We start from the raw sequence: 14,678 nt of genomic DNA on the forward strand, positions 1-14,678 counted from the left end.
ATCACGCCAATCGTCGTCTTATTCTTCCCTCTATTTCCGAGTTTCTCATGCAACTTTTCTCTTTTCCGATTCTGCCCTCTCACTTTTTTTTCTTTCTTTTTTTTTTTTTTTTTTGGATAGCATAAGCTAAATAATATTCTTTTTCTACTACCAACCACAGATAACTTTATTTATTTTCCAGCAATTAATTCTGCCACCTTTCTCAGACCCATGCCACGAAATAAGACTCCCAACCCAAGGTATTAATGGACCAACACAACTGAACTAAACTGAACCACGGGACACAAGTATCGTAACAAATGATAAATCATGATGAACTAACACAAGAAATTGAATATGTAATATTCACCAAATAATTAAAGTTAAAACACTACCTATATGAGGAAATTGCGAGATACTGGTGTTGTTTAAAAAAATTTCGACCCTCTAGTTTTGGTCGAGCTTGGTGTGCAATGTGTTTACAGTGGTATGAAATTGTTGAGTGCATACGCACGTAGGAAGGGTTCATATAGTAGTATGAAGGATCCTTGTTTAATTAGGAATTGTAAACATGCTTGTTTTAATTTAACCCTAAAATCAAGAGGAAGCCTTAGTTAGCTTAGTCGGTTGATTGTTCTCCATCTTTCCCAAATGTAAGTGGATTTGATCCGAAATAGTTAAGTTTCAAGTGACAGTTCGGAATTATAGGAAGATTTGTCTAGTAAAAGTAAGTGGTTTATAAAACTAACCAAATGCAAAACAAAGTATATAGAAATATTGGGAAACTAGTAAGCATGCCGTATTATACACATATTACTAAACACAAAAGGAAAGCCCTAAATATTACGAAATATAGTTTGGCCACGTTTTGATGTATGCCTAATAAATAAATAAAAAAAAAAAGGAACGTTTGGTAAATACTAAGTACACACATAATAACACATAATGCTTTTTTTTTTTTTTGTGCAATACGTGTAGTCATGTTTCTAGGACTATGACAAGGGATACTAATTTACATAGAATGAGTTCATCATCATTGTGAGTCTGTGACGTTTTGATTTAGTAATACAATATTATGTGCAAATTTTTTTACATAACATTAAATGATGAGATTAATTGTTCATGTAGATAGGTTTAGAGGTGTTTTTAGAATAACTGAAAGCTCTTTTGATGAAAATATTTTTGTGTTACAAGAGCACTTGATGCATTTTGGAAGAAGCAACAATTAAGTTCTACTTGTTAAAGTTTCAAAGACACAGGGTGAATGGTCCAACACCAATATTTTTTCAACTTAACCACATATAAAGGGATATGTGTAGTTGTATCATAAAAGGTCTTCGGTAATTAGAATGAGATTGTTTGTATATAAATTGTAATTTGTTTTGTCAAATCTTTAATGTGAGATTTCTAGCACTTCTTGCAAAAAGTACTTCAAATATTTTTTTTAGGACTCATTTGTACGTTAATTAAGTATTGTTTCTGAAAGTACTTTCATTAAAGTGCTTTAGATATTTTAAAAAACACTTGTAAAATAAAAATAAAAGAATATCACAAGGCTTCAAAACCAAAAAAACAAGACGAAAGAAAAGGGCAGGGACCAACCAAGTAATTTGGCCTAAGATTCGATCTGGCAATTGTAACGACGACTTTTGACGTACTTCTGTGTACCATCTGTTTCGTGGGGTAGGAATGAGATGAGAGCACGCCGAGTCAAGTCTGCGCTGCTGATTCCCGAAGCCAAATTAGTACGAACCCCAAACGCATGGATTCAACGTAAGCCTTCAGGCCCTTAACTTGTAACATTAGTGAAGAAAACGACATCGTTTACTGGTTGTCGTCCCATGTCTGCTAATATTTACTCGGCCAAAACCAAAAACCACACGTATTCTCTGTTTGTTTGTTGCTATGACAACAGCGGCTCCAGAATGAAGGGTAGTTTAGTCTTTTAATGTTATTTTAGCTGTTGGCCCTCGTGAACGACACCTCTCATTTACTTCTGCAACGGGCTACTGGACTCTTAGGATTTTTTATTCCTTTCTTTACCACTTTTAATCTCTTTCGTTTTTTTCTTTTTCTTTCTTTTGTTTGTCATATTTTGGCTCTTGGTTTCTATTTTTAAAAACATTATTTTTGGTTTTTTTATTATTAAATATTAATTTTGGCTATATTCACTTAACATTATCTATACTTAGATCATCTCCAACTTTTAGGTTAAAACTTAAAATTTTTAACCCATAAATTTTAGGTTTTTACTCAGAAACAGTTTTTCTACTTCAATCCTTATGAATTAAATTTTTAGCTCGATATTATTAAAAAATGAATTTATGTTAATTTTTTTTCTTAAAGTATGACATGTTCGACCCTGATATTCTCCCAAACACCAAGGTAGGCACGTGTTGGCTGACACCCGAAGGTGACGAAGCCATATTAGAATGCATGAGAACAAGAAATTATTAAGACTTATAAATTTAAATATAATTAATATGCAAATGAGGAACGTGTTCAAAGCATACAACTAATTTTATACACTAGAAAAGAAATGATATAAAATTGAATGAACAAAGGAGTGGGTCCTACACTGAGAGGACTCGAAGATGCCGATGCGAAAGTGCCTTGACGCCGAGATCGTACGCCTCGAATCTAAATCCTGAGGGGGCACAAAACAAACATGAGTGGACCAAGTTTATATATATATATAAGTAGTACAACATAGTTATTCAACAACGTACTAACCCCCAAAGTTTTTATAAAAACTAATAGCAAAATATGCGATAGATTTGCCGAAAACCCTAGCATGCCATGAAACCTTTCATAAAACAAATATCATATATAGTGTACTAACTAGTGGTATCAATATTGCCCGAAGGCATATAGAACTCTTCCTTTAAAAACTTCCTTCACAAGTATCAATTGCCCGTAGGCTCCTACAACACCCAACCCGAAGGTCAATATAACACTACTAGAAATTTGGCTAAAAGCCACCATTTTTATTGGTGTCTATTGTCAAGTGTGGACACTCATATTGGTGGCAAACCTCAATGGCCACCAAGCAACCACTAAACTAGAGAACATGTCCTATGTAGAGGACTCTATTGTAACAATGGCTACCAATATTGCATTGGTGTGTATGTGAACAGTACAACATTTTTATATTTTATAATTATTTCTAAAATTCAAAATATCTCATTGTCCCTCTTATTAGTGGCTAGATTTGAGACTAACCTTGGTGCCTTTCATACTCATACACACACCAATCCTACGTGTCTATATTAGGATCAATGGCTTTTAAGATATAGGCACCAAAGTTGGCGTGAATCTACAACATTCCAAATGGCCAGTAGGTTCAAAATGTAATACATGCATTTTAGTAATAGCTCTGTACTATATTAAAACTCAGCTTCTTAATATAAAATTCACAAGAAATTTAAATTTGCAAAAGGATTCACATTTCCAACCAACCACACTTTATATCCAATAGATTTATCAATAACAAGGTTTGTGCTACATAAGAAAGCATATTGCATTCAACGATGTTGTCCAACACAACCAAGTACCCAAGGGTGATGACGTTACATTTTATAACACCTATGTACCTATGCACATCCACCAACAGTAAACTGATAACTAACAAAATCCACCCAATTGGTTCTATGCCTTCCCTATGGCATTTCTAGTATATACATAAAGTAAAATTCACAAAAATTATCATAGTTAACTTTTCACTTACTGAATTCCAGCTATTCACAACAAATCCTACATAACTTACAAGTTACAACTAAGCCTTCTTCAGAATTCCATCCTCCCACTACAGGCTGCAGGCATCAGACCTAAGTTCGTCATGCAATGAAGCTTACTTAACCAAATATATCTTTTACAAAACATGGTAAAAATAAAACACAATGAACTAAGAACAATATATTGAAAATAGACCAAGAGCAAACATCTGAAGCAAGCATGACAGCATATGTGAAGACTCATCTCTGTCAACGTCCACCTTCATTCCACCTGCAAATGTACAAAAAGAGTTCACAACACCAAACTACAACCGAGACCGAATTAAACGAATAACTTTGTATTTAGTAGGTCTTAATTCTACGAAGTCAAAATTCCTTACCAATGAGGTGCACCACGGTTTCTCTACTTGATAGGTAAATCACATGCTGAAACTCAAACAAGAAATCAACATTATAAATTCAAGAAAAAACAATGCAATGATTTCAACGTATAATCATCCTTTCAAGTGGGCAATCATTAGATACAGATAGATGTGTTGAAATGCCACAACTGCCAATTGATACAGTTTTTATAGCAAGCACACAAAAATTGTTCAGCCAAAACAATCTCTAATTAAAGCATCACAATTTATTAAATTGAAGATAAATCAATTTATGAGAAGAGAGGCTAATCATAAGGTCAGGAACCTGTGAAAACAAAGGAAAATAATAATAATGAATTTGAATTTACTACAATTTTCTCTAAGACCATGTTTCATATACTCTACTTAAAGATTCAATTCTCATCATTCTAATCGTTAGATGTTTCACCCATTAAAAAAAAAAACTTAAATTAAGAAACAATTGAAGAGATATGATATCAACACCCTTAGCAAGAATAAGGCAAAATCCTTTCCAAAAGAGTAGGGAAACTGCTAACAAGTAAAAAGAAAAAAATATTTCACATACAAAACATTTACGTGTGTTTCTTCCTAACATGAAGATGACAACGACTCAAGATTATATGACTACATTACATCTCCTTTGGTTAATCCATCATGTGATGATGAAGTACCAAATCATCCAAAAATCCTTGATTCTAGAGCAGGGGATGCTACTAAGGCTGAATTCAAAATAATGCTTTGTTACTCTTTTTTTTTTCTTTTCAAGGTAAATAATGCCCAACCATTCTACAGATAAGGCATCTAATCGGCTTAAATGTTTTGTAAAAGAGAGGTCAGCGGGGATAATCTTAGAGCACAAGCATTTTGAATCTAATCAACTAAGTGTGAAGCAGCATCTAATAAAAGTGTGGAAGGACTCTACCAAACAATAAAACATGGCGAAACCCATCATCGAATAAATAAAGACCTCTGAAATCTAAGCTTTCAGTAACTAGTGGTAACCTATTCTCTATGCTTTTGACGTCATCAGCTTTAGCAGATGCCAAGAATACAAGAGTAAGGTCAAATTATTTCCAAGAGATATGATATCGAAACATATTTTCAATGATGTGCAAGGACCAAAACTATCAAACATTAAAAACTAAAAATTAAAACAGTTAAAATTGAGTTTGAAAATGAGAAAATACCCAACAATCCCATCATAACCACCGGCACGATCGACTTCATCACCAGCTTCAACCTCATCACACTCATCGACGCCACTGCTAATCCGCTCTTGGCCATCAAGTACGCCGCTCCCATACTTGAAAAACACATAAAACCCGAACAAAATCATACGTTTCTTAGATTTGAAATTGAAGAAATTTGGCCATGAATTTGTAGACACTAACTTGAGGATCAGAAAGAGGATGGGAAGAGGATTATGAAGGTATAATTTGACGGTTTGTTTGCCTGTAAGAAAAAGGGAGAGAAAGGATGCGGGAAGTAGAGAGAGTGAAGGGGAAAGAGGAGAGAGAGTGGATGGGAGAGAGAGGAGAGACATTTGTGAAAGGGGAAAGAGAGGATAACCATTTTAGTTTCATCCACCTTTAAAACCACAAGAAATTCTTATAATATGAACTCACTCCATGGCTTTTCTCACTCATTTCGGTGGGTATAAAAAAAAAACAAATAAACAGCACCGCTTCAGTGCCTACAAAATAAATAATAAAATAAAAATGTAGAAGAATAGTAATTTTAAGAAATAAAGTTATTTAACAAACACCAATCATTGGTGTCTCAATTTTGAAGGTCACCGATATCAGCGGCATCCCACTCTAAAGACACCAAAAAATAGTAAGAGCGAGTGCTTTATATCTATGGCCACCAATTGCAAATGCTGTGCAAAAAATGGTGTCCTATAAGCATAATTCTAGTAGTGTAAGTATCATTGCCCAAAGGCTCCCACAACACCCAACCCGAAGGTCAATATGTAACCACTAGATACGCACAAAACCATTGAACGTAGACTTTCCAAACATAGATACATATATATCTCAAAAACATCTTCATAGTATAAAGTCATACATCATCTATACTATAAAGAAGTATGCAAAAGCATGTTCATAATTATACTTAATTTCAAATATCTCTATTTCAAGTCAAGCATGTTAGATTTGTGGAAATACTTTTGGAATTATTATTATAGTGATATGTGGATATTTGGAATTGTTCATGGAGCATGACAACTTTAGTGTTGCATTAATCCGAGGAATAAATGTAAACTGCACACGGGGACATTAGGGTAGAATGGCCAATAGGAGTCACGTGGTGAGTTACTATTTATGAAAAATATAATGAACACGTAAACGGATGATGTGATATGGCACTACGTGCATGATGATTTGATACTATTATTGTATTTTCTATAGTGACTAAAATGACATCGCTTGATTGGCATATTACATATTCTACTCACTGACCGACGGTGGTTGTTGCTCACCCCTCACGTTTTTATTTTACAGATGAGTTATTTGACAAGACAGGTGCTAGACGAGCTGAGTTTGGGTTAGACAAGGGATTTAAGAGTTTTCTTATTTTTGTACACTCTGTAAGGATTTTATAATAGTTACTTGTTTAAGAGAAGTTATTGTTTTATGTTTTTAGTTTTAGTTTTACTTTTACTCGCACACCGAGCGTGTGGTCCCATCGACTCCGGGTCCAGGGCATGATAAAGTAACTTTTTATTTCAAAAAAAAATTTATGTAAACTATCCTAATTTAATTGTATGAACATTTTAACAAAAAAAATATTTAAATTTTGATAGATATTGAAAAATTGCTAAACCAACACCATGAGTTTCATGGAATACTATGAAATAATATGAAACACTTGGAAGATATATATATATATATATATATATATATATATATATATATATATATATTTTAATATTTTATCCGTTGGATTTAAAATTGGATCATTAGATCTTTTTTTATCGTCAGATTTAATTATAATAGATTTTAGCCATTGAATTCAATAAATTTATAAATATAAAACTAAAAGTACACATATATGGTGAGCTAGCCCATTAACCCAGGGTGAAATTATGGGCTAAATTTGCCCCAAAATGAGTTTTGGGTTAAAACTCATATTTGGCCCAAGAGTTGGAGCAAGTTGGCATATGTTTAGAACTTAAAATTTGAGTTTTACTCCAAATGTTGGAGTAAGTCTTAGAGCATGTTTGAAAGTGCATTGAAAATGATTGAAAGACCGTTTAGTGAATATGTTTTTGAGTTCTAAAAGCATCTGAAGTGCATTTTAGAAGAAACACAAACTGATGTTTTTTCCAGGAAATACTTTAAGTATTTTTTTTCAAGATTCACTTGCATTTTTACTAAGAATTAGTTCCAAAAGCATCAGTGTTCTAAAAATCGGCCTAGGTGGTGCCTAGGCACTCCATGGTGGCCACCTGCCACGATTAACCCATAGTCGGAAGAAAAATCGGCAAAGAGATTAGGTGGGCACCGAGGCTACCCAGGCAGGCAACTGGGTGCCCTAGGTGGTGGTTTAGGCGTTCCAGATATTTTTTGCTCAGCAACTGGTTCTCTTTCTGGGTTCTGGTTCTGCATTTCAAACTCATTTCCATCGAAGAAGACGAGAGGAAGAAGAAAGAGAAATGAGTTTCTCTCTCTTCCCATTCACACCCACGTGATGGACAAGACATAAGACCACCCAACCTTTTTGTTTAATTATTTTTTAAATTGATTCCAATGGAATTGGGAAATGCAACTGACATAAACATATATTAAATTTTCATGTGGTGCACCCCACCTCCCTTTTATGTTGCATATTATCTCACTTAAAAAGTGCTTTCAACAAACTACAAATTTACAGTACATATTTTGACTTTTCTTTTAAGTTCACTATATATTTATAATCTTAGAAAATATTTCGTAAGTACTACAAACTTATAATCCTTTAAACTTTCATCTCATATTATCAAATTCACCAAAATATTAATAATATAAAATAATTTACTCAAATCCGCCTTGTTTGCCCAGGCCCCCGCCTAGGCGCTGGGCCCCAGCCCACTGCCCGACTAGCGCCTAGCGTCTTTTAGAACCTTGTTTTTGCATTTTATCATTCTTTTATTATCTTATCCATGGATTTCATACAAGTATAATTTTTTGTAAGTGTCAATATGCACTTATTTACAAGATGTACAAAAAATTTACCTAAATCCACCTAGGCCGCCTAGGCACTAGGCGCCAGCCCGTCGCCAACTAGCGCCTAGCGTTTTTTAGAACCTTGAAAAACATATACATTAAGAACGCTTTCAGTCAATTTAAAAACATCTTCAAACACACTGTTATTGTATATCATTTTCTTAGCAAATTAATAATTCTCTTTGCACTCATGATTCATGTCTAAAATATTCTCACTTGTAATCAACCTATGGCCACATTCATTATGTCATTTTATTCACTCACAAAATTTATATTGAATTATTGGATTAAGTTTAGACTTGTGTAGTTCGTTCTCTTATGGCAACGTCAATTCATCAAATTGTATTGAATAATTAATTGTAGAACACAAGTCCCTCTACTATGAATAATGAATAATATATTCTCCAATTCAAATCTCAGTGCTAAGAAAATTTAAGATGAAGTACGTTAAATGTTGATATTGGTTCATATGTGTGGATACAAATTTTGTACACAATTTATTTGATGAATTTCACCTACAAGAGAACAAACACCATTAGCATATTTGACAAACACGTTGAAAAAAGACCAAGGTACCCGCCTAAGGGTCTTCAATGCCTAACTCAAAAAAGTAGTATAGAGGAAAAGAGAACCAGAAGCCAATCTGTTTGACTTGGCTATTTATAGGAAAAATCCTAGCAAGCAGTTGGGAGGGGAGGCTATAGAGCATACTAGGCAGTCTTTAATTATGCATGCCATTCTTTGCAGTCTTTCCAACTAGTAGTTCTGAAGGTCCCTGTTGGTAAGAGAGCACATTCAGCAAACACCCAAGAAGAGACTCCGGATAGTTTGTACCGTGCAACCATTAAACCAAGGTATGGCCCGATAGCAAAAAGTATTAACGGTGGCCTAGACAGCCCATATTACATGTCATGAGCAGGGCAAATAGTCCATGACCCATACCATAGGTGGTGTTAGAACCAAATTCATGCATATCCGCGGACGGAGGGGAAATCCAATTGGAATTGCCCTCCAGCGAGGGGAAAATGAGGTTGATTAGGGTGTGTGGTTGAATCCAGATCGACCTACATATATTTGGCAAGGAGAATCAAGTCGCGTGTGAATTGTAAGGAAGAATGGTGTAATGTCTAATACATCGTGAACGAACCTTGACGAATAGCCTATGACAAGGCGTTCAGGAGATGAGTTCTTCCTGGACGTATCTATGCATAGACGGCGTCACACATGCAAGATGAGCCTTTGTTAGGCGTAGAGATAATGTAAGAGAGATGTATCTTCGGTTCTAATTGATTGATATAGATCATTGGATCATAAAAGACTTCGCGAGATAAATACCTAGGCTAGAGTATTTATAGACATCTTGAGATTCCTTGTAGGGAAAGTAGTCTCAATTAAATCGGGAGACTATATAGGATGGAATCTAGAATAAGATATTCAATCCTCCTAGGATTGTGATTACGTTGCCTAATCCTTAAGATATCCTAATTTGACTTGAATTAGGGTTTTCTTTATCATGTTGTGATGTAGGCCACACAACTCAAAATATCGAAGATTCAAAGACCAGCTAAGCATCACATGGTCAAAGGTCAACAGCTCACAACAAGCTTAGCTAACACACCCCGATCCTAGAATCAAGGCGTGCTAGCCGTCACGTGAGCGTGACGTAACCAAAAGTGCGATGCGGAAGCAAAAGATAAGAGAAATACGAAGGAATAAAAAAACCAACTACTAGCAATAATATCCAACTAGCATGCTAAAGTAAGTTTAAGTGTGAAACACACAAATTCAGAGCATAAGTACTAGGTGCAGTCAAGTAGGACCATAACTAAATTACAACACCCGCAGGTGAGTCCTACATTTATGTAGTCTATCAGTACGTCGTGGGAATCCTCGTGGGCCACCAACTCTGTTAACTAGAACCTGGAGGGGCACAAAACAAAATTGAGTGGGTCAGTAAAACCAAAGTTTTTCGAAAATCATTTCATTAAAAACATTTCTAACCCCTCGCTGTAAAACCTGTATACTTTCCTAGAAAATAACATAATATGCATATACTTCTTCAAATATCTCAAATCACCAATTTTTATCAAAACCCATAAAATATGCCATGCCATAAATGTCAATAACAGATTAAGAACACATCAATATAACAGATGACATAATGAATCAACCAGAGACCCTGCAGTTGGTCCTGTACGGTTAATTCCATAGCTCAATATCCAAACCAACCGGAGTCACCACGGTGACCTGTACGGCACTACTCTGCACATAAGTCGGAATTACCTGAAGTAGTCTGTACAACAAGAATGGTGTAATAATACGCTCTAGTGCTTCTCTCATCAATCATCTGTGCACATAATCTAAGGTCACCTACCAGTCGGAACCACCTCTAGTGATATGTACGACTAGCATGTCTGAACCCTCTCATGGTCTGTACGACATGCACCTACTTGGATCCAAGGTGAGCGTGCGGTGCGGGTGAATAATATAAGCACTAACACCAGGGGTGCAGGTTATAAGCTCTCAACACAATTCACATCATCAATGATTCACATGACTATGTAAAACTCACCTGATACTCACATGTGCGTCCATAGCACCAATTCACACGTATATATGCATCAATTATCAATTCATATAATTCATAATATGCATGCATGGCATCTTAAAACATACTTTCTTTTAAATTCAATTTCTGGGAATTTCAGTAGTATATAGGTAATAACAGAAAATAACTGCCTATTCACTGGTAAGTCGAAGGGTCGTAACCCTCGTGACGTCCCTGGATGCGCTCGTCCTCGGGATAGGTATCACCTATATGCGAAACAACTATAAAAATGTTAATTAAAGCACATAACCGACAATTCGTAATAACTTCTCATACGATGCTCAATTTGGGTATATTAATATACCACAGTGACCTACTCAACGTCACGGACGTCGAGGTATTTTTAGAAAAAAATTTCGAGGCCGCACACGCCCCCACGCGTCGGGAGGGGCACAGACCTACGCGCTCCATGTGCGTCATCTTCTTCCTCCAGTCGCTGGACTGGTTTTTCCGATCACCGGAAAACTGGAGATTTTTCAATCTCCTTGTTCTCCGTCATTTCTCAACCATTTTTCACACATTTTATATCAAAATGAAGCCCTAAGCATGTAGAATCACGATGTACTAGTTTAAGGCTCTAAAAACTACGAAATCTCACCGGAGAAATTCCAAGAAAACTGGCCAACTTCGAACTCAACGATCCCGACGTCCAAAACCTTCAAACTAAGCACTCCGAGCTTCCTTAGGACCTCACTAAGCTCACTGTAAGCTTAGAATTCCCTGAAATTCAACAATTCACGTGTGCATGAACAGTGATTTCAAAATGGGTCACGGGTTCGACGAGATTTCTAAGGTTTCCAATTCTAAAAGTAACACCATTCAAATCAGGAGGTTAAAAGGATGAAGAATCTCACCTTATTGGCGTCGATTCGTGGTGATTCGAGGGTTTTGTGCTTTGGTCCGTACAATTCGAAGGGATAGAGAGAGAGAGTGTGAGCTACGAGGGAAGAGAGAGAGGGCACGGGGAAGGAAAGGTTTGTCCCGTGCGTGTGTGTGTGTGGTCCACCCAAAAACAAGTCACTCTTAATTCCCTAACCACACAAATATACATACATCCTTTAATCCAACTTAAATTTTCCAAAACTTAGGAAAATATACATTATTCAAAACATGCCATACACATACCTTAGTAACTGTCAATGGTACTTTCGTCATTTCACAACCTCGATAAATAGAATCTCGGGACGGGCTGTGACATTAGCAGCTCGATGCCCCAAGAAGCCAAGACTCACGTCCATAGTGGCTATGTGGACTCGTTTGCTTGACCAAAACCAGTATGCCTAACTGCTGGTGCTATGGCTAAAAGTTTCGCAAGACAAAGCGAAGTTCCAAAGATGGGGCTAAAGCGATTAAAACAATTTCTTAAATTTCTAGCAAGATGATAAACTTTCATGAATAACACCAAAATCCAACACAAGCTAAACAAAGTAGACTACTCATTATCATCTTGGATATTTATGGCTCTCCAATGGCCATCCCGTATTTAGCAGCCACCTTGCACTTAACAGTTTGCTCATTCGACACCTCATCTTCAGCATCTCTGATCATAGAAGTTTCATCCTCAATTGCTCCATTTACAACAGCTGAGAAATCACACTTGAGCAGTTTCCTTTGTAACAACGCGTCTCTATTTTTGCGATTTTATTAATTTTTAAAGGTGTAAATCGGACGATCTAGGCACATTCTCACATTGAGGTGCAAAATGGTATTTTGATACCCTCGGGAATTTCTTACTTGCTTAACGAATCTAACAAATAAGTTATCAATATTACGGTCTGCAGCCCGCAAAGTTTATAATAACAAACTAAGTAAAACAATTTTTCTTTTGAACATACTAACCCATTGTTTTGAAAACACATATATAATACTACATAATAGGTTTTTTGAAAAAACCCTAGCATGCCATAAAAACCTTTGTAAAACGTGTATGTATAAAGCAGTGCTCAATAATGGTAACATGGTCGCCCGAAGGCAAAACCATAAAATCTTTGTAAATTGAAATAATAAAGTACTCAACTAGGGGTATCATAGTCACCCGAAGGCATAACCATCACTCGAAGGTGAAGCTGTACGACACTGTGTTACACTATAAAAGAAATATATAACTACATAACACACTGACACTAGTCATGGCTAGTAAAGCTGTCCGACACTGGTTTCGTCAATGAAGCTGGGAGTATGTCATAAATATCTCACTACTCATCAAATGTGTCATATGGCCATAGACAAATGCATACTTATGTTGCGTGTATGTGTTGTATGATTACCCACTAAGTAAGCACCGAAAACTTAAATCACCTTTCTCGTATCAAATCATCGGAGCTCAAAGCTCAAAGCATCATCTCATAAACCATAATAAATCAATCATGTGAAAACATAAAATCATATTCGTGAATCCATCATATATCGTAAAGCGTAAAAGGCCATGGTTCGTAAATCTTTTGTAAACGTAAAATTTCAATAAATCGTAAATAAATCATAAACAATGTGAAAAACGTAAAATCATTATTACACATAGTCCTGTTCATGTAAGAATATCTCTGCATGAACTCGAGTGTCAGCATATGCCGATAAGCACTTGATATGTTATGTTTGTTTATGCAAGATTATGTGATTACCGGACGTTAGATATTTATTTACAAAATATTGTGACATATTGAATTCTTGAGATATTGCAGGCTACGGTAAGTATTTTCATACTGTATGTAGTACGTATATTTTGGAAACTATACTTGTTTTATGGTGAAGGGTTATTACGTTTTCGAAAAGGTTTTTACAAAGCTTTATTTTTAGGTTTACTCACCCTTATTTTTCGCCCCTCTAGGTTTTAGTGTCAGAGTTTCTGTGTCGATGAGGATACTTGGCAAAAGTTGGAATAGGAGATTACCTTCGATGGTATATTCTTATCCTACTTTTAATATACTTTACTTATGCTTTGGCATCACGTGTGAATTGGGTTCATTCCGCTCACATGTGCACTCTTGCATTTAGGCATTTTTAGGTTTAAATTTACTCACATTTTCCACATCACTACACTTTATGGCTTCGTCACCTTCCTGGTGTTGGCCATCATGACTCGATTCGTAGTCCAAGTGGACATTTCAGGTCGGGGTGTGTCATCCTCCTTTTTAGAAGGCAATACAGACATGGTAGCAACAAAAAGAGCATGCTTTGGCGCCTCTTTGCAACTGAATCAACTTTCCCCTCACTTCTCATAGTGGCAAGCATTTCAGAAGCCAATCTAGACTTAGCCATAGTTGGATATTTCACTCTATGTCCGAACCTAGATGCTAGAAAGAGCTCAATAACGACCCTTTTAGAAGCAACAAAATTTCCACAAGCATCAAAGAAAGCCCTTGACTTTTTCTCAATTGAAGGTTCAATAAGCAGGCCAACTTACTTACCAGCAACAGGGACTCGCGCCAAGCCCAAGGGGTTGAGCCTTGCAGCTCACCCAGCTTCGTACCTCAATTTGTCGTTCCTCTTGGCTCAAGCCAAGCCGAGCTCTTGGCTTCTACCAGTCAACACGCAGCACCACCCCGACTACTGTTTTGCGATAGCACAACCTAAGAAAAAGAAGAAGGAAAAAAAAATTTCCTACCTTAATGCAGCAAAGGGAAGAAAAACAATGACAACGATAATCAACTCTTTGCAAGGGCAAGCAAAGAAGAAGGCTAAGGGAGGGAGAATAAATTTCCTCTGGCTTTCTCTATTTCTTGTTGGGATAAAAAAAATTTCTTCAAATTTATTTAACCCCCTGCTTAAG

The 14,678-nt window shown here is 36.1% G+C and overlaps 1 protein-coding gene and 1 long non-coding RNA gene across 4 annotated transcripts; both read right to left on the minus strand.

The window, feature by feature from the left end:
* Positions 1-2,537: 2,537 nt before the first annotated feature.
* LOC126598762 (uncharacterized) lies at positions 2,538-5,766 on the minus strand. 3 transcript variants are annotated; one of them, XR_007614959.1, is made up of 4 exons: positions 5,284-5,766; positions 4,094-4,139; positions 3,746-3,984; positions 2,538-2,626 (listed from the first exon to the last, which is right to left on the minus strand). XR_007614959.1 is itself a non-coding variant. In XM_050265119.1 (2 exons), the coding sequence occupies exons 1-2, from the start codon at positions 5,637-5,639 to the stop codon at positions 4,385-4,387; spliced, it is 372 nt and encodes a 123-aa protein (XP_050121076.1). In that variant the 5' UTR covers positions 5,640-5,766; the 3' UTR covers positions 4,182-4,384. The 3 variants fall into 3 exon arrangements, 1 of the variants encoding a protein (XP_050121076.1); XR_007614958.1 differs by lacking the exon at positions 2,538-2,626 and having other exon boundaries at positions 3,283-3,984; positions 5,284-5,764; XM_050265119.1 differs by lacking the exons at positions 2,538-2,626; positions 3,746-3,984; positions 4,094-4,139 and adding an exon at positions 4,182-4,400.
* A 4,267-nt stretch (positions 5,767-10,033) lies between these two features.
* LOC126598554 (uncharacterized) lies at positions 10,034-11,119 on the minus strand. The gene is made up of 2 exons (XR_007614880.1): positions 11,052-11,119; positions 10,034-10,224 (listed from the first exon to the last, which is right to left on the minus strand). It is a non-coding gene; the product is annotated as an uncharacterized LOC126598554 (long non-coding RNA).
* Positions 11,120-14,678: the final 3,559 nt, after the last annotated feature.

This window comes from Malus sylvestris, chromosome 14, assembly GCF_916048215.2.
Source record: "Malus sylvestris chromosome 14, drMalSylv7.2, whole genome shotgun sequence".
Lineage (NCBI taxonomy): Eukaryota > Viridiplantae > Streptophyta > Magnoliopsida > Rosales > Rosaceae > Malus > Malus sylvestris.